Source organism: Chiloscyllium punctatum, chromosome 10, assembly GCF_047496795.1.
Source record: "Chiloscyllium punctatum isolate Juve2018m chromosome 10, sChiPun1.3, whole genome shotgun sequence".
Classification (NCBI taxonomy): domain Eukaryota; kingdom Metazoa; phylum Chordata; class Chondrichthyes; order Orectolobiformes; family Hemiscylliidae; genus Chiloscyllium; species Chiloscyllium punctatum.
The window spans coordinates 87131066-87151748 of NC_092748.1; the positions used below are offsets into that span (position 1 = coordinate 87131066).

A 20683-nucleotide genomic window follows, 5' to 3' on the forward strand; every position below is an offset into this window, starting at 1 on the left:
TTTGATATCTATGAAGTTTGGCTCTTTATTTTCCCTCTGTAGATAATTTCCAATGAGAATCCTGTATTTGTTCACTGGTGGGATTTTGGTTTCTGTTTTAAGAGGTGCCTGCAGGAGGCCCAAGGACCAACAGCAATCACTGAAGTAGCAGTAGGCTGATGCAGAAGATGAAGAGCAGGAGCATGTTTCACTCAGTTCATGATTTATCGAGTCCACAGGAGGCCCATAGATTTTTGGTCCTGACTTAATTTCCTGGAGGTGAGCAAATCATGGTGTCAACACAGGATCCATATAAATAGAACACCGTGAAACTATCACTGGCTATGGGAGTTGGAGGTCATCCATTTCTAGAGGCTCTGAAGGCGACAGCAGCTCTGAACGTCTGTGACTGACTCCTTGCAGAAATGATAGTGACCTGTGTGAAATCTCTGTCTATAAATGCATCAGGACAGTGACTGACGTTATCTGGGGTTATGACTGTTCATTTAGATGGATGAACGGTAGCTGGCAAAGATGGAGCACTTCGTTTATTTTGTCATGGTTTGAGAGTGGAATGTGGAGGGTGTAGAGAGAAACATAAACATTGTTCATGTCATGGGATACTACTTCTTACTCAAGGTTTAATTCAACTGTTGATGTACAGTTAAGAATAGCAGCTTGGAAACTTCACATTGGATGGTTCTGGGTATCAAAGAACAAAGAGAGAGCAAAGAAAATTTGCAGCCCAGGAACAGGCCCTTCGGCCCTCCAAGCATGAGCCGATCTAAATCCACTGTCTAAAGCTATTGCCCAATTCCTAAGCGTCTGTATCCCCCTGCTCCCCACCTACTCATGCAACTGTCTAGATGCATCTTAAGTGAATCTACTGTGCCTGCCTCTACTACCTCTGCTGGCAACGCATTCCAGGCACCTACCACCCTCTGTGTAAAGTACTTCCCTTAATATTTCACCTCTCACCTTGAACATGTGACCTCTCATAATTGAATCCCTCACCCTGGGAAAAAAGGACCTCAAGCGTATCAGGTACACACATCATTAAAAAACTTCTGAAGAAGGGTCACTAGACCCAAAACCCATCTTTGCCAACTACCGTTCATCCTTCTAAATGACCTGTCATAACCCCAGTTGGATACATTGCTGAGGTCTTCTATACACCTGGAAAGTCTGCTGTGTCCCCACTGTCCACTGGAGACCCATACATCTTGTCATTATCCAATATGGGCCATCAAATAAAGGCAGATATTCAGATAATTCCAAACATGAACTCTTGTTTGTAGATTATAAAAGGGAACTAAACCTGAACCGATGGAAGCTGAGGTTCGCCCCCACAATGAAAACCAAATTTTAGCTTCTAGGCCAATGACTACATTCCATGCTGTACTCGGTTCTCATCTACAGGAATCACATGTCAACTCAGAGCCCAGCACATTTGAGTTATAATAATCTATCAAGACAGCTTCCTCCTCCACACTGTCCTTGTCCATCTTCTCAGAAGTCTGCTCCCTTTCTCCCAGTTCCTCAGCAACTAGCACATCATTGTTTGCTCCAACTGTGCAGAGCCACCTTCAGCACAGGCAGCTTTTGCTTGTTCTCAGCTCAGTGGCTTGTTCCACAAAGGAGTCAGAAACCTTACATCATGCAATCACCTCCATAACCCCTACCTCAATGACTGGGCACATCAATACGTATTATGCATATCCTTCTCCCATATGAGGAGAGGAGTATTAAGAGATATTCACCATGAGTGCATGATAACTCTACCTGCATTGATGGATACACAGACCTGTCGGTCCTCAGAACTGTGACTGTCCAAAAGCAGGATTCAGTACAGGAGATGTTGGGTGATAATAAGCTCTGAATGAAATGATCCAATATGATCAAACAGCTACAACTGATGAAGCATTTTGATGGAAAAAGAAACAATACTGGGGATGCTAGATGTCAGGAACAAAAACAGAAATTGCTGGGAAAAACTCAGCACATCTGGCAGCATCTGCAGAGGGAAAGAGTTAACTTTTTGGGTCCAGTGACCCTTTTTCAGAAGTTTTTTAATGATGTATGTACCTGATATGCTTGAGGTCTTCATCTCCAAAACCATCTTTTGATGTGTGCCATTGATCTCTGCAAGGCCTTGGCAAAATGCTATTAGGTGTGTATATTTTAAAAAATCTCCTTTTTGTGAATGTTAGGACTGTCCATGATGGAGCAGCTCAAAATGACCAATGGCTGCCCATGGCATTAGCAGCAGAACATGGCTGACAGTAGTTAGAAAGCTTATTAAAATAGTAGAACAATAGCAGACTCAAGTTAACAGAACTGAAATAAAATAAGCAGCTGCAGTTTATACATAATACATTGATAAGAACATCTCACACTACATTTAATTAGTGAATCTCTCTTCAATTATTTAATCAATTTTTTACGATACTAATAGTACGTTTGAGTTAAGATCCTTCAAATAACCCATAGGTATGGATTCCGAAGTAATTGTCGATTCACCTATATACAGTCAGTTCATCTATAACATGATGATTGCATTCCTGTGCAACTCTGCGTTATAGAAGAATTGCGCTTTAGAAACAGTGCTTAAAGTGTTAGCATTGTAATCATGTTACAACCAACAAATGTTTTAAAAGTTTGCACTTCACAAATAATGTCCCCTAAATTGCCAATTGCGTTATAGCGAATTAGCATTGAGGAAACACGCGTTATAGCAAAATGACCTGTCCAAAAATGAAATCACTAAAAGCATGAGAGGAAAAGATTCAAATAAATTAAGAGCAAACCAGTCTTAAACACTAAAAACAGCCCCCATTATCATGACAGAGAGAATTAAATCACTGGTACAGAAACTAGCAGATATTGGAATGTATGTGGAATGAATACATTGTAGGACACCCAAGTGTAAAGATAGCGATGTCTAGTTTAAAAAAAAATGATGCAGCTGGCAAATATCTGGGAAGGAGTGTACTTGAATGCAGTGTCAATTGGGAAAGCCCCCAAAAAGCGAAATAAGAGAATCTGGCAAAGACTTTGAGCCCCATGGAGGATCAAGAGTTGATCACAAGCCTGTTCATCGCTAGCCATTCAGTCATATGATTAGCTAATTGTAAATGTATGTAATTAATTAATAATATGATTGCTTTGTAAATGTTAAGACAGGATGGAACAAATGTACAAAAAAACATATTTTCTTTTGTTTGATGAAGACCTCTCTGGATTTTCAGAGGGCTTCTTCCCACTGGTTTAATTTCAAAAAGCTCTTTGAAGCTGGAAGTGAACACCTGGGGATTGAGTGAATCATTTGATCATTTCACCCCAACAATTAGAGAGACTCACTAATTAAATGTCATGTGAGATGTTCTTACTTATGCATAAACTGCAGTTACATATTCTGAGCTCTGTTAGCTTGGGTCCACAGAGCTACTATTGTTCTACTTGTGAGGACGACATCAATCAAATACTTTCCCAAGCTTTCTAACTACTGTCTACTAGGCAGCCATCGGCCATTTTGTGCTGCTAAATCATAGGCTGTCCTAACAAGAAGAAAGGTTAATGAGCTGATGGTTCACAGAGCTGACGTGCATTGGAATCTCTTTTTATGTTTAAGTATGAACCCTTGCAGATGTGCAAGAAGAAGTACCAAAGTGATGCTATTAGTGCTGCACTGGAGGCCACAATGAAGGGACAGACTGCACATAAGGCATCAGATGGCGATGACTAGCATGCAATCTTTGGTGGAAATCTTCTGCAGTGACAATTTTATACTGCAACTCTCACCCATGGGAGCATGAAGCATTGGTACAGTGATACATACCCTGGTGGAATTTAGCTGAATATATGTTGCCTTGTAGCATTGGAGCTGGGTTTTCTTGAGCTGCCCACAAGCACTGATCTCGACAGCCACCACTTCTTCTTCAATTCAGATTAACTCCTGTTAACATCCTTGGAAAACACCTAGGGTGGTAATCTAAAGAGTGGCTCAGCTTTTTGATTGGTCTTTTGACTGGGTGATGAATAGAGTTTGAATGATGCTTTCAGACTGCAGGAAATAATGTGCTATGTTGCACCTGGAGTTCAAGCCCAGAGGTCCCAGCAGTGAGGTGCAAAGCATTTTCCCTATTTGCCTGTAAAATGTGATGTTGCATATCCAACAAGCTGAGAAAAATGTAAACAGGCAGCAAAGCCTATAGATTAGATTCCCCACAATATGGAAACAGGCCATTTAACCCAACAAGTCCACACTGACCCTCTGAAGGGTAACCCACCTAGACCCATTTCCCTCCCTATATTTACCCGGACTAATGCAGCTAACACTTTGGGCAATTTAGTATGGCCAATTCACCTAACCTGCACATCTTTGGATTGTGAGAGGAAACCGGAGCACCTGAATGAAACCCACGCAGACACAAAGAATGTGCACACAGACAGTAGCCCGAGGCAGGAATCAAACTGAGATCCCTGGTGCTGTGAGGCAGCAGTGCTAATCATTGAGCCACCATGCAACCCGATCTGACCCCTCTGTTTACCTCCAGCCCACCCAGTGCAATCAACTTGGGCTTTTAAATCTGCTTCTATACTTGCTGTCAAAAATCAAGATTCCGCCTGATATAATGGTTCTCCACCAGAGAACACTCTTTAAACTGATAATCAGTACATTTGCATGTGGATCGAATTTCTCACTCAAACAAAAATACGACAAAACTTCTTCAGAGTCTTTAAGTTTGAAGACTTGTTTTCTTTTCAAGTTAGTAGAAGGAGGAATGACAAGAATTAAAATTTTCCCAAAAATCATAACTTTTACAGGCTAATTTTGAACATATAACATTTTCGCTTTTTAAAAATATATAAGTTAATCAATAATTGATATCAATAATTTTAGCTGATGCTATTCCATTAGATTTCAGAAACAAAACCTACCACATTCTTCTTTTGGCTCATCAGAACCATCTCCACAGTCATCCTCTCCATCACATTTCCAACGTGCAGGAACACATCTGCTTGTGCCTTGACAGTGGAAATCATCTGTGCCACATGCAATTTGAGCTGAAGTCAATCAAAAATAGAAAAACAGAAATAGTGTGTCTATAACCCACAGTTCAAAATGACTGTTATATAAATAAAATATGACTTATTTTCAATACAGTTAATATTTAAGATTTACATTGTCATACTTAATAAGAACAAATAAAGTAAGTTTGAGTTTCTCTGTCAATGATCATTGCACCAGTGCTCAGACAGTAAGTTCTCTTTACCACTTATTCCTGTTCCCCTTAATTCTTTCATTGCAAATGCCAAGATTTTAAATGGCTTCAGAACCAAAAACATGAAAAGTAAATTGGTGCAATTTACCATCTCTTATGCAAATGTATGCTTCCTACTGAAAAGTCTTTTCCTGGAAGATGATGACTGACATAAAGACAGAGTTGATGAAAAATACTAAATTTTATGGATTCACTATACCTGAGCTACTTGTACTATTTCATGTATTTGAAAAGTGATAAGATAAAGCTGACAAGAACACAATTTTGGATCTGTTGTCCTCAAGAATATTATCCCACAAAAATGCTGAAAACTTGAATTTATTAAATGTTTTATTTCCCAGAATCAGTGAATAGCAATTTATTTTTCATGAGAGAGATTTCCAGACAAATAGTGTAACTCATCAGTCGTTATCTTATGATCACATAATAGTATTAAAAGTAAATGTAGCAGCCAGCAAAGAAATATAATATTTAATATGAGTCTAACTGAATAACGTGTATAACCCCTCGTATTTCAATGCTTCTGTTGCCCTGATTGATTCCAGCACTTACTACTTCTTTCAATTCATAATCTCAGGAAATGTCTATTTGCTTAATGTCCCTCAAAACAACTTCCATTTTTGAAATGGAGCACAGTGAAATTTATGATATTCAATAAAACAAATACAATTACAATTAAAATTGGTCAATAACATTTTTCACATTTTGAAATCTCTTAAAATTCAATTCCCCAAATTGCACTCATTAGGTTCTGAAATTGTTCAGACTGGTACTCTGTCATGACACTTCTTCATAATAACACTTTGTCAAATGTATCCTACAGTCTTTATTGACACTAATATGTTTCCTTATTTGTACATGATTATAATGATACTTTCAACTTAATTGTTCCATGCTTTACTTCCGTTGTATTGCTTCTCAGTTTTTGATGTCTCACTTCATGTTCCTTGAAACATAATGATTTACTAATCATATTACAAGAATCACCACTGTATTATTAATATAGCCACCCTCTATAAAGTAAACTGCAAATAAGTTTGGAAATGTGTTACAACAGCAAACTGTTTAGAGAAATACAATGCATGTGGTTATAAATAACCATTGCATGAGTACTATGCTTGCATTTTTCCTTTTATTGAAGATGAAGCATAACATTGTTTCAAAATAGCCTGTTTCCAAAGTAGCCCTGTGCCTAATAATCAAATACTGCTGCTCAGGGGAAAATGAAATGCAAAGAGGAAAACATTGGAAAGGGGAAGTGTATACAGCATTAACTATTTTTTAAAAATGAATGCCCTAACATGCATTATATTTGTGACCATGTCTGAGCTACAGGTACTACTTGGGAAAGGATGCCCATTCAACATCTTGGGCAGATTCAAGGTTCAATTTTGATGAACATTAAATAGGTTTATTACATATTACTTAACGGTTATGTATATTACATCTAAGATTGTTTAATTTGTGACATCAAGCTAAAGTAAGAGTTAAGTTCACGTGACAACTAGTAAAACGTTCTCTCACAGTATGAGCAACAAGAACAAAAGTTGAAGCAAAATTGCTTCAGACACAAACAAGCTCCTGGTTAGCTCTTCTTAGGGACAGTCCTTTATTTCCTGATGGGCAGTGCTATTTTGCAATTTCAGTTAATGCTTTCTATCCTAACTATTTTTAATAAAACATTACATTATTATTTTCCCTGGAACAACAACAGATAATATTGGTAACAGGACTAATTTTGTGCAAATATTCTTTGGCTGACAAATTTCACTCAAGATTTATGGAAAATTGAGTAGGAATCTGAGGAAGGGTCACCAGACTCAAAATGTTAACTCTGATTTCTCTTCACAGATGCTAGCAGACCTGCTGAGCTTTTCCAGCAACTTCTGTTTTTCTGGGAAATCAAGCTTGTCATTTTGCTATGCATACAAATCTTGGGACATAGTCTGAATAGTAAAAATGTCATTGCAGCTTTCAAAAAAGTTTTCATAAATTATTGCATAAAGCTAATGCCTTTGAGTATCAATTACTGTCAAAATATACTGCTTTTTAACATTATGAATATTCTCAAATCTTTTACAACGAAATAATTTCTCACTTATTAGGCACATGTTTAGGAATACAAAGGTTTTCTAGTCATAATCTTTCACTTATTGTTTAATCCATCTATAAATAGCTTACTGCAATTTGATTCATCAGAGCCATCTGCACAGTCATGGTCCTTGTCACAAACCCATTCTTCAGGAATGCACCGTTTGGTTACAGCACACTGGAACTGGTTTGGAGAACAGGTAACTTCAGCTAAGGACAAAGTTTTAAAATATTCCGTCAGATGTTACTAGTGACATTTAAAAGCAAAAAGTTCCAGCATGACAATATTCAATTCACTTGACTCCTGAACATACCATTTTTTTTCAAATACTTAGGCTTTTGAAATGCCTTGGTTTTGTACTTAAATTACCTACCACTTTGAAGATATTTAACTAATAGTTACAAAATCCCTTTCCAAACTGCAGCCTTGCAGTTCTGAGTAATGACATTCAAATTAAGTTCACCAATATACATACAAATTGTCCAAATTAGATTATGCATTTTGAACCTTTTTTAAACCGATTCAACTGACTCATTCACAAGATTAGTTTTTTCAGTGGTTTCTATTTTATTCTCAAATGTGCAAACTTTTGATGTATTTAACCAGATCACGCACTGAGGTATCAACTGAAGAAACCATATTTTTCTGCTTTTTTTTCAACCACGCATAGCTAAATGACTTGTGACACAGCTTATTATCCTGACTTTTGATCTTAAAATCATGAAATGAATTTTCACTTCGATAATCTATAAAGTAAATCCTTCATGAAGTATATCAAAATTGCTGCAATTTTATTTGTGTAGATTCACACTTTATCTGACAAGTAATTGTTGTACTATCATGGCCAAGCTATCAATTAACTTTTATCAATCTCACTACATGTTAAAACTGTAAAATTGTGCAGAAAAATGGATTTGCACAATACTTTTACAATCAGGGAATTCAAAAAATAGCAATCTAATTATGAATGATTAAATGCATCATCGGAAGGAAATAGGAATGTATTAAACATTAATTTAAAAATGCATTTTTTTTCTTTCAAAGTACAAACTTTGTTTTGGCTACAATTGCATTAAATAGCATTGAAATCTATTGCTCCATCCATGTGATTATTCTGGGTAATGGAGGACAGGAAAAATTTCTAGCTGAAACAGCTGCTCCTTTTTTGAGGTATTTTAAATATTGGGGGTGATTTCCTCATATTCCAGGAACACCAATTACTGTTTTATATGCTGTTGCATTGTTTTGGAACTTTGGAGAAAAGAACATAGTCAAAACAACAGCACTTTTAAAAGGGAGAAGTACAGACAAAGGAAGCACATGGTGAGGTCAGTGCAGGAGAGAGAGAGAGAGAGAGAAATAAACCCACATTGTAACTGACACAACAGTGAACCTGCATAGTTACTGCCTTTGCTGTCTGAATTCATGTATCGCTGGACATTGGAGTATATCTGGGAAAATTAACAAACAGTGAAATTCACAATGAATCTTGGAGGAGCCTGTTTCAGAGTGCTCACAGCACAAAAACAGATAAGTGAATGTTTTAAGTGTGGCCTTAGAGTAAGTCTGCAGTAGTGAGTAGAGTGGGTTCTTCCTTGATTATATGTTTTATTGAGATATGTCTCTTGATTTATCTTACAAATATAAATCATAAGTATTAATTTAACCTGGGGCAGTGTTTTGTAGAGGGATAAGACAGTGCTATTTTCTGGGTCTGTAGATTGAAGCAAGCAAAAATGGCCTTTAGTAGAGTGTTAGATCATCTTGTTCAATATGGGAGTTGAGGGAGAGTTTCGTGTTACTGATGATTACATCTGCAATAAATGCCATTGGTTGCGAATCCTATCAGATTGAATGGATCAGTTGGAAAGACAGTTAGAGGCAATGAGGATATTACAAGAGCAAAGGGACATGATGGATGGTGGTTATAGGAAGGGGGGAAGTCACAGATGTAGCCAAGTAGATGGGTTAACTCAAGGAAAGGTAAGAGAGGTACACAGGTAATGCATGAGTCTTTTGTGGCTACCTTCATTTCAAACAAGTATGCTGTTTTGGAAAATGCAGGGGGTGATGGATTTTCAGGGGAACATAGCACGAACAGCCAAGTTTCTGGTCTTGAGACTGGCTCAAATACATCAGATTCCAAGAGATCGATTGTGTTCGGGAACTCTCTAGTCTGAGGAACAAACAGATGTTTCTGTGGCCAGCAGCGAAAAATCAGAATGGTGTGTTGTTTTCCTGGTGCCAGGATTAAGAATGTCTCAGAGAGGGTGCAGAATGTCCTCAAGGAGGACAGGGGACAGTAGTAGGTCATTCTACACATTAGAACCAATGAAATAGTAATGGGAAAAGGTTGAGATTCTGAAGGGAGATTACAGAGAGTTAGGCAGGAATTTAAAAAGGAGATCCTCAAGAGCAGTAATATCTGGATTACTCCTGGTATTATGAGCTAGTGAAGGCAGGAATAGGAGAATAGAGCAGATGAATGGCTGAGGAGCTGGTGTACAGGAGAAGGATTCACATTTTTCGATCATTGGAATCTCTTTTGGGGCAGAAGTGACCTGTAAAAGAAGAGGACTAATATACTGGCAGGAAGATTTCCTAGAGCTGCTCAGGAGTAATGAAACTAGTAAGGTGGGAGTTGGGACCCAGGGAAATAGTGTGGAAAGAGATCCATCTGAGATTGGTACAGTTGAGAACAGAAGCAAGTCAAACAGTCAGGGTAGGCAGGGACAAAGCAGAGAACAAGGTAGGACTAATAAATTAAACTGCATTTATTTCAATGCAAGAGGCCTAACAGGGAAGGCAGATGAATTCAGGGCATGGTGAGGAACATGGGACTGGGATATCATAGTAATTACAGAAACATGACTCAGGGATGGACGGGACTAGCAACTTAATGTTCCAGGATACAAATGCTACAGGAATGAAAGAAAGGGGGACAAGAGAGGAGGGGGAGTGGTGTTTTTGATAAGGGATAACATTACAGCTGGACTGAGGGAGGATATTCCCGGAAATCCATCCAGGGAAGTTATTTGGGTGGAACTGAGAAATAAGAAAGGGATGATCACCTTATTGGGATTGTATTATAGACCTCCTAATAGTCAGAGGGAAATTGAGAAACAAATTTGTGAGGAGATGTCAGCTTTCTGTAAGAATAATAGGGTAGTTATGGTAGGGCTTTAACTTTCCAAACATAGACTGGGACTGCCATAGTGTTAAGGGTTTAGATGGACAGGCATTTATTAAGTGCGTATAAGAAAATTTTTTGATTCAGTAAGTGGATGTACCTACTTGAGAAATCTTGACCTACTCTTGGAAAATAAATCAGGGCAGGTGACTGAGGTGTCAGTGGGGGAGAGCTTTGGGGCCAGCGACCATAATTCTATTCGTTTTACAATAGTGTTGGAAAAGGATAGACCAGATCTAAAAGTTGAAGTTCCAAATTGGAGAAAGGCCAATTTTGATGATATTAGGCAAGAACTTTCAAAAGCTGATTGGAGGCAGATGTTCACAGGTAAACGGGCGGCTGGAAAATGGGAAGCCTTCAGAAATGAGATAACGAGAGTCCAGAGACAGTATATTCCTCTTACGGTGAAAGGAAAGGCTGGTAGGTATAGGGAATGCTGTATGACTAAAGAAGTTGAGAGTTTGGTTCAGAAAAAGAAGGAAGCATATGTCAAGTATAGACAGGATTGAGTGAATCCTGAGAAGAGTATAAAGGCAATAGGAGTATAGTTAAGAGGGAAATCAGGAGGGCAAAAAGGGGACTTGAGATAGTTTTGGCAAACAGAGTTAATGAGAGTCCACAGAGTTTTTACAAATACATTAAGGACAAAAGGGTAACGATGGAGAGAATAGGGCCCCTCAAAGATCAGCAAGGAGGCCTTTGTGTGGAGCCACAGGAGATAGGGTAATACTAAAGGAGATGGAGGAGATACTAAACAAGTATTTGCATCAGTATTTACTGTGGAAAAGGACATGGAAGATATAGACTGTAGGGAAATAGATAGTGATATCTTGAAAAATGTCCATATTGCAGAGGAGGAAGTGTTGGATGTCTTGAAATGCATAAAAGTGGATAAATCCCCAGGACCTGATCAGGTTTTTAGATTAGATTAGATTCCCTAAAGTGCGGAAACAGTCCACACCAACAAGTCCACATCAACCCTCCAAAGAGCAACCCAGACCCATTACCTATCCTTAACACTATGGGCAATTTAGCATGGCCAATTCACCAAAACTGCACATCTTTGGACTGTGGGAGGAAACTGGAGCACATGAAGGAAACTCACGCAGACACAGTGAGAATGTGCAAACTCCACACAGACAGTTGCCTGAGGCGGGAATTGAACCCGGGTCCCTGGCTGTGAGGCAGTAGTGCTAACCACTGAGCCACTGTGCCACCCCAAGATGTACTCTAGAACTCTGTGGGAAGCTAAGGAAGTGATATCTGGGAGTCTTACTGGGATATTTGTATCATTGATAATCACAGGTGAGGTGCCGGAAGACTGGAAGCTAACTTGGTGCCACTATTTAAGAAGGGTGGTAAGGACAAGTCAGGGAACGATAGACCAGTGAACCTGACGCTGGTGGTGGGCAAGTTGTTGGAGGGAATCCTGAGGGACAGGATGTACATGTATTTGGAAAGGCAAGGACTGATTAGGGATAGTCAACATGGCTTTGTGGGTGGGAAATCATGTCTCAAACTTGATGGAGTTTTTTGAATAAGTAACAAAGAAGATTGATGAGGGCAGAGCAGTAGATGTGATCTATATGGACTTCAGTAAGGCATTCTACAAGGTTTCCCATGAGAGACTGGTTAGCAAGGTTAAATCTCATGGAATACAGGGAGAACTAGCCATTTTGATATAGAACTGGCTCAAAAGTAGAAGACAGAGGGTGATGGTGGAGGGTTGTTTTTCAGATTGGAGGCCTGTGACCAGTGGAGTGCCACAAGAATTAGTGCTGGGCTCACTACTTTTTGTCATTTATATAAATTATTTGGATGTGAGCATAAGAGGTACAGTTAGTAAGTTTGCAGATGACATCAAAATTGGAAGTGCCGTGGACAGCGAAGAAGATTATCTCAGATTAAAATGGGATCTTGATCACATGAGCCAATGGGCTGAGAAGTGGCAGATGGAGTTTAATTCAGATAAATGTGAGGTGCTGCATTTTGGGAAAGCAAATCTTAGCAGGACTTGTACACTTAATGGGAGTGTTGCTGAACAAAGAGACCTTGGAGTGCAGGTTCATAGCTCCTTGAAAGTGGAGTCGCAGGTCGATAGGATAGTGAAGAAGGCGTTTGGTATGCTTTCTTTTATTGGTCAGCATATTAAGTACAGGAGTTCGGAAGTCATGTTGTGGTTGTACAGGACATTGGTTAGGCCACTGTTGGAGTTTTTCATGCAATTCTGGTCTCCTTCCTATTGGAAAGATGTTGTGAAGCTTGAAAGCGTTCAGAAAAGATTTCCAAGGATATTGCCAGGGTTGGAGGATTTGAGCTATAGGGAGAGGCTGAACAGGCTGGTGCTGTTTTCCCTGGAGCATCGGAGGCTGAGGGGGTGACCTTACAGAGGTTTATAAAATCATGAGGGGCATGGATAGGATAAGTAGACAAAGTATTTTACTTGTGGTGGGGGAGTCCAGAACTAGAGGGCATAGGGTGAGAAGAGAAAGATATAAAAGAGGCCTAAGGGGCATCGTTTTCACGCAGAGGGTGGTATGTGTATGGAATGAACTGCCAGAGGAAATGGTGGAGGCTGGTACAATTGCAACACTTAAAAGGGTCTGAATGGGAATATGAATAGGAAGGGTTTAAAGGGATACCGGCCAGGTGCTGGCAGGTGGGAATAGATTGGGTTGGGATACTGGTCAGCATGGATGAGTTGTACTGAAGCATCTGTTTCCATGCTGTACATCTCTGTGACTCTCTGACTCTGTAAATCCTTTTCAAAATTTACAGAAATTTTGGGAGCAGTCTTCATCTTGGGAAACTGGCAGATTTCTTTTACTGAGCCTTGCTGCTAAAAGAATAAAGTGCTAAAACCATGGTGCCACACAGGAATCCACTGAAAAAAAATCACTTTACTGAAATAGTATTTTTTTTTAAGATTATTTACAGTGTGGAAACAGGCCCTTCAGCCCAACAAGTCCACACCGACCCACCGAAGCGCAACCCACCCATACCCCTACATCTACCCCTTACCTAACACTACGGGCAATTTAGCATGGCCAATTCACCTAACCTGCACATCTTTGGACTGTGGGAGGAAACCGGAGCACCCGGAGGAAACCCACTTTTTGTCTTTCCTTCTGAACAAAGTGGCAAGTATATTGAAATACAAATTCCTCATTATAAGACCATAAGACCATAAGACATAGGAGTGGAAGTAAGGCCATTCGGCCCATCGAGTCCACTCCGCCATTCAATCATGGCTGATGCGCATTTCAGCTCCACTTGCCAGCGTTCTCCCCGTAGCCCTTAATTCCTCTAGACAACAAGAACCTATCAATCTCGGCCTTGAAGACATTTAGCGTCCCGGCTTCCACTGCACTCCGTGGCAATGAATTCCACAGGCCCACCACTCTCTGGCTGAAGAAATGTCTCCGCATTTCCGTTCTGAAATGACCCCCTCTAATTCTAAGGCTGTGTCCACGGGTCCTAGTCTCCTCGCCTAACAGAAACAATTTTCTAGCATCCACCTTTTCAAAGCCATGTATTATTTTGTACGTCTCTATTAGATCTCCCCTTAATCTTCTAAACTCCAACGAATACAATCCCAGTATCCTCAGCCGTTCCTCATATGCTAGACCTGTCATTCCAGGGATCATCCGTGTGAATCTCCGCTGGACACGTTCCAGTGCCAGTATGTCCTTCCTGAGGTGTGGGGACCAAAACTGGACACAGTACTCCAAATGGGGCCTAACCAGAGCTTTATAAAGTCTTAGTAGTACATCTCTGCTTTTATATTCCAACCCTCTTGAGATAAGAGACAACATTGCATTCGCTTTCTTAATCACAGACTCAACCTGCATGTTTACCTTTAGAGAATCCTCGACTAGCACTCCCAGATCCCTTTGTGCTTTGGCTTTATTAAGTTTCTCACCATTTAGAAAGTAGTCCATTCCTATATTCTTTTTGCCAAAGTGCAAGACCTCGCACTTGCTCACGTTAAATTCCATCAGCCATTTCCTGGACCATTCTCCCAACCTGTCTAGATCCTTCTGTAGCCTCCCCACTTCCTCAGTACTACCTGCCTGTCTACCTAACTTTGTATCATCGGCAAACTTCGCTAGAATGCCCCAGGTTCCCTCATCCAAATCATTAATATATAATGCGAACAGCTGTGGCCCCAGCACCGAACCCTGCGGGACACCGCTCGTCACCGGCTGCCATTCTGAAAAAGAACCTTTTATCCCAACTCTCTGCCTTCTGTTAGATAGCCAATCCTCAATCCATCCCAGCAGCTCACCTCGAACACCATGGGCCCTCACCTTGCTCAGCAGTCTCCCGTGTGGCACCTTATCAAAGGCCTTTTGAAAGTCCAGATAGACCACATCCACTGGGTTCCCCTGGTCTAACCTACTTGTTAGCTCTTCAAAAAATTCCAACAGGTTTGTCAGGCATGACCTCCCTTTACTAAATCCATGTTGACTTGTTCTAATCAGACTCTGCTCTTCCAAGAATTTAGAAACCTCATCCTTAATGATGGATTCTAGAATTTTACCAACAACCGAGGTTAAGCTGATTGGCCTATAATTTTCCATCTTTTGCCTTGATCCTTTCTTGAACAAGGGGGTTACTACAGCAATCTTCCAATCATCCGGGACCTTTCCTGACTCCAGTGACTCTTGAAAGATCTCAACCAATGCCTCTGCTATTTCCTCAGCCACCTCTCTCAGAACTCTAGGGTATATCCCATCGGGGCCAGGAGATTTATCAATTTTAAGACTTTTTAACTTTTCTAGCACTATCTCTTTCGTAATGGCAACCATACTCAACTCAGCCCCGTGACACCCTTTAATTTTTGGGATATTACTCATGTCTTCCACTGTGAAAACTGACGCAAAGTACTTGTTAAGTTCTCCTGCTATTTCCTTATCTCCCATCACTAGGCTCCCTGCATCAGTTTGAAGTGGCCCAATGTCTACTTTTGCCTGTCGTTTGTTTCTTATGTACTGAAAGAAACTTTTACTATTATTTCTAATATTACTGGCTAGCCTACCTTCATATTTGATCCTCTCATTTCTTATTACACTCTTTGTTATCTTCTGTTTGCTTTTGTATCCTTCCCAATCTTCTGATTTCCCACTGTTCTTAGCCACTTTATAGGATCTCTCTTTTTCTTTAATACATTTCCTGACTTCCTTTGTCAGCCAAGGTTGTCTAATCCCTCCCCGGTTAATCTTTCTTTTCTTGGGAATGAACCTCTGTACAGTGTCCTCAATTATACCTACAAACTCCTGCCATTTTTGCTCTAGTGTCTTCCCTGCTAGCCTCTGCTTCCAGTCTATTTTAGTCAGTTCCTCTCTCATGCCCTCATAATTACCTTTATTCAACTGTAACACCATTACATCAGATTTTGTCTTCTCCCTTTCAAACTCCAGACTGAACTCTACCATATTATGGTCGCTACTTCCTAAGGGTTCCCTTACTTTTTGTTTTGGTCATCAGCAATGTCATAGTTGGCTCTGAAAATGTTATTACTTGATGGGGTAGTAACAGGTGTATTTGAAATCACAGAACTTTCGGAGCATAGCCGCTTTGTCAGATGAAGTGAGAGAGAAACACAGAGAATACACAATTTATGGGCCCAGAGACCTAGGGCAGAGAGATCAAAAGATCATCCAGACAGTGTGAGTGGAGTGTGGAATAATAAGTCTCTATAGGTAACCAAAGGTGTTAGACAGTGTGAGTAAAATGTCAACAGCTGAATAACAACCAGAGGGATGACCTATCATCCAATTAAATGAGGCAGAGAGATAATTACAAAAAATAAAAATAAGATAGTGATGGGAGACAAAGCAAATAACTGGGATAACATGGAAGAAAAACAGAAGCTGCTGGAAAAGCCCACCAGGTCCAGCAGCAACTGGGAAGAAATTGAGGAAGTCAGAAGTCACACAATACCAGTTTATTGTCCAACAGATTAATTTGAAATCACACAAGCTTTTGTAGCGCAGGCCCTTCATAAAGTGCAATGACAGAAGAGAGCACACAGACCCAAAGTTTAGAGCCAGAGAAATCAAGGGCAGAGAGATCAAAGCACCATTTAACTGGTGTGAGTCATGTCAGATAATTAGCGTCTGCAGGTGACCAAGAGTGTTAGACAGTGTGTAAAGTGTTCATAAAGTCAGTGCTGTGCTATCATGATTCTCTGTCAGAGCGATAGGAATATACAAAATATGACAGTCAGTCTCTGAATTGATTTGGAGATGCCATGTTGGACTGGGGTGCACGAAGTTAAAAATCACACAACACCAGGTTATAGTCCAACAGGTTTGAATTGTAGGTGTGAGGCCCTGTTCAGAATCTGTCTCAATGTTTCAACCTGGAATCAGGCTGGTTTTATTCTGAAAGTAGAAATTTATAAGATGCCACACTGACTGACTGTGACTACCAATTGTGTGTTTTTTTGAACAAAATATAATATAATTGAGAATAAATAAACATCTTGGATGAAATGCATCACCCAATAGATTTATATGTATATAATATATGTCTGTGTGTGTCCTTGAGAGAGAGCATGAGTGAGAGAATATATGTATGTGACAGTGTTTGTGTGAGTGTGTAAATTCTTCAAAGAAATTATTCATTTTGTTGGGATGCATTGTTGACAATGAAGACACATGGGCTGATCTTTAGAAAGCTCAAACCTTTACAGAGTTCCACACTCCAAAGTCAAGTTGAGGATCTTCAAAGGTTCTTGTATATGGTAAACCAGCTTGAGAAAAATGTTTGCCTAATCAGGCTAACATAATAGAATACTTGAGACAAGTCACAGGGCTGGGATTTGAATACACATTAAGTGAATGTTTTTCAGGAAATACATAACAATCCTTAATTTCCAAAATTAATAGAATCAAAATCTTTAGCTACTAGTTTAAGAGTAAGACTTCCAGGAGCAAACAAATTGGTGTCGCAAACCAATCTATTACTCATCACAGGCATTATGTTACAAAATATAGTATGCAGTGATTGAGGAGGCTCTTTTAGTTACATTAGCTTCTGAGAGACATTCAGATTATATCCTTGGTCTGAAAGTGGCCATCAGAACAAAGTTAAAAATCACACAACACCAGGTTATTGTCCAACTGGTTTAATTGGAAGCACACTAGCTTTCGGAGCGACGCTCCTTCATCGGGTGATTGTAACCTCACAACACCAGGTGAATATGTGTTTGTACCGAACCTTGTGAATATGTGTTTGTATTTAATGTAAAGTCTAACATTTATCCTCATTTATTATTTTACCTGATGGGTCATGGTAGAGAAATTGCCAGTTTTGGATTCGAGCATGTTGGAAATTCACTGGAATACCCACAACTTAACAGTGGGATGAGCACAGTTAAATCACTCTTGAAGAAATTTTACTTCTACATGGTGCTTTAACTTATTGGTCTACCTAACTTCAATGAGATCTTGATCAATCTGAGTTGCTGATGTATAGAAAGGAGAGACTCAATTCCCTATCCTGCCAAAGAAATTGTCTCTACACATATGCCATCATTAAATATTAAAACAGTGAATGATAAAGAAACAGACAAACCCAGAAACCTATAAAGTTCTAACAGATTGCCTTCACTGGTCAGTACATTGAGTATAGGATTTGAGATATTCAGGACACTTGGTAGGCCACTTTTGGAATACTGCATTCAATTTTGGTCTCTCTGTTATAGGAAAGATGTTATTAAACTCAAAAGGATTCAGAAAAGATTTACAAGAGTATTGTTGGGACTGGAGGGTTTCTGCTGTAGGGAGAGGCTGTATAGGCTGGGACTTTTTTATGGAAAGTGTGAATTAGCCAAGGTCTTTTTCCCAGGGTATAGGAGTCCAAACCTAGAGACCATAGGCTTAAGGTGAGAGGGGAAAGATTTAAAAAGAATTTTAGGGACAATGTTTTCACGTGGAGGGTGATGGGTGCATTGAATGAGCTGCCAGAGGAAATGGTAGAGGCCGGTACAATTACAACATTTAAAAGTCATCTAGATGGGAACATTAATATGAAGGGGAGAGATATGGGCCAATTGCTGGCAAGTGGGACTAGACAAGGTTAGGATGCCTGCTCGGCACAGACAAGTTGGACTGAAGGGTCTGTTTCCATGCTGTATATTTCCATGACTCAACTGAATAAATACAGAATGGATGCTCCCAATGACTGGGGAGTCCAGAACCAGGTATCACAGTTTAAGGATACAGGATAGGTCATTTACGACTGAGGGGAGGAGAAATTTCTTCACCCAGCAAGTGGCGAACCTGTGGAAATCTTTGCCACAGAAAGCAGTTGAGGCCAAAACATTATGCTTTCAAGAAAGAGTTAGATGTAGATCTTGAAGCTAAAGTGATCAAAGGATACATGGAGAAAGTAGGAACTGGGTACTGAGTTGGATAATCAGTCAGGATCATATTGAATGGCAGAGCAGGCTGGCTGGGCCGAATAGATGACTTCTAATTTCTGTTTATGCTTCTCTGTTGAGAGAGTGATTCTATCATTTTCAGCAGACAGAACGTTACAATAAACATTACTGTATGGACTAGGAACAGGGCACCTGATAGTGATCAGGCATTCAAACAGAAAAGGTACAATTATCCAAAAAGATGCCAATTCAGGGAGATCATATATTTTTCATACTGTCAAAAAGGTTGTGCTAAGATACTACTGGAACTTCAACCTTTATCCCATTATGATTGAGCCATCCTCCGTTTATTGATTAGAATGTACCAAATGGCAAACCTGGTAACAGAGGAACACCTCAGACCTTGGGATGTTTAGACAATAATCCAAAGCAATTATATTCTCCCCAACAATCACCTTTCTTCCACATCCAAAGAGAACACATTCAGGAAAAATAGTTAAACCTCCAGGTGATCTGGATTTGTAAAATTAAGGATTTGAAGAGACATGGATTGTGGCAAATATAATCATAAGAACAAATAGAAATGATAATTACCAGAACAAAGCTTGGGAGAAATTCTGTTTATGGGCCTGAAACAGTTAATATTTGCTTGACTGCAATAAGTACCATCCACCATGAACACTTGATGGGAAAGTAAAGTAGGATCTTTTGGGAGACAGATCTAAAACAAAGTCATCCCAACAAATTTCGAAGTCTAGAGGATGGAAAAGGGCCCTCTGTCCCATCAAGTTTATACTGGTAAAAAGAAAACAAGCATCTAACAATTTCAATGTTTAATATTTCTATTTTCCAGCAGTCTAAAAGATTAAGTTACTCCAATAGTGCTAGCAGTGAAAATCTAATGGAAAGAAACTTCATGTTATTTCCCATGCTCAATGTTTCTTCAGACCGATCATTAATTTTCACCGCGTGTGGATTTGTACCACCTTACATAGTTAAGATAGAAGATTGTAAAGTTTAGATAGGACTGGATAATTTCAGTTTAACTATGCTATTCCTTGAAGCATTAAACATTCTTCTGCAACCAATTTTGTCATTGTAATCCATTTTATGAAACTCATTCTTTCTCCAATTTATATCTTCACTTCTCTATCTTGTCACTACTTTCCCTTTCATACAATTTCAATAGGATTATTGTATCCAACTAGAGCCCATCATAATATGCACACTGTTGCAGAGATGCAATAAACTTTATTTTGTTTCTCAAGACGTTTTGTGTTAGATCGGAACGTGGCTACTCTCACTCACGCTAGGCCAAATCAATCCCTTAAGAACCCATATGCTTACAGCTGGCAGCATAGGCAATATGTATCCCCTCCAAATAGCCATTCTTGTTACAAACCCAAGGAATATGTTGACAGGATATTAACAGTTTAATGTTATTCTCTGCTAGCATTCAAAATTTCTATCTGCATCAAGAGTAAAAATATTGGGTCATGAGACTCTTTTGTGACAGGTTAAGGTTTTGTGCTTTTGTCCTTTTGATTTTCTGACCAATTAAGTGTATTGGTGAAAAAATGTGGATTAGAATGAGCAGAACTAGAAAATCATAGCCACTGAATTAAGTGGAGCAGCCTAACCTTGACCAAAATGCCAACTCTCAGGAGGAACAAGAACTGAACTTGGGACATCACTCATAATATTACTTAGTACCACCCCAAATGGATTTTTATAACGGATGCACT

At 39.5% G+C, this 20683-nt stretch overlaps 1 protein-coding gene across 1 annotated transcript in view; it reads right to left on the reverse strand.

Annotated features, from left to right (window-relative positions):
- Positions 1-20683, reverse strand: part of LOC140482363 (low-density lipoprotein receptor-related protein 1-like) — a 1932271-nt gene that overhangs the window by 189811 nt on the left and 1721777 nt on the right. The window contains exons 66-67 of the mRNA XM_072579726.1: positions 7446-7565; positions 4921-5046 (exon numbers count right to left, since the gene is read on the reverse strand). Of these exons, the coding sequence (XP_072435827.1) occupies positions 4921-5046; positions 7446-7565 (246 nt within the window). The remainder of the gene's footprint in view (positions 1-4920; positions 5047-7445; positions 7566-20683) is intronic.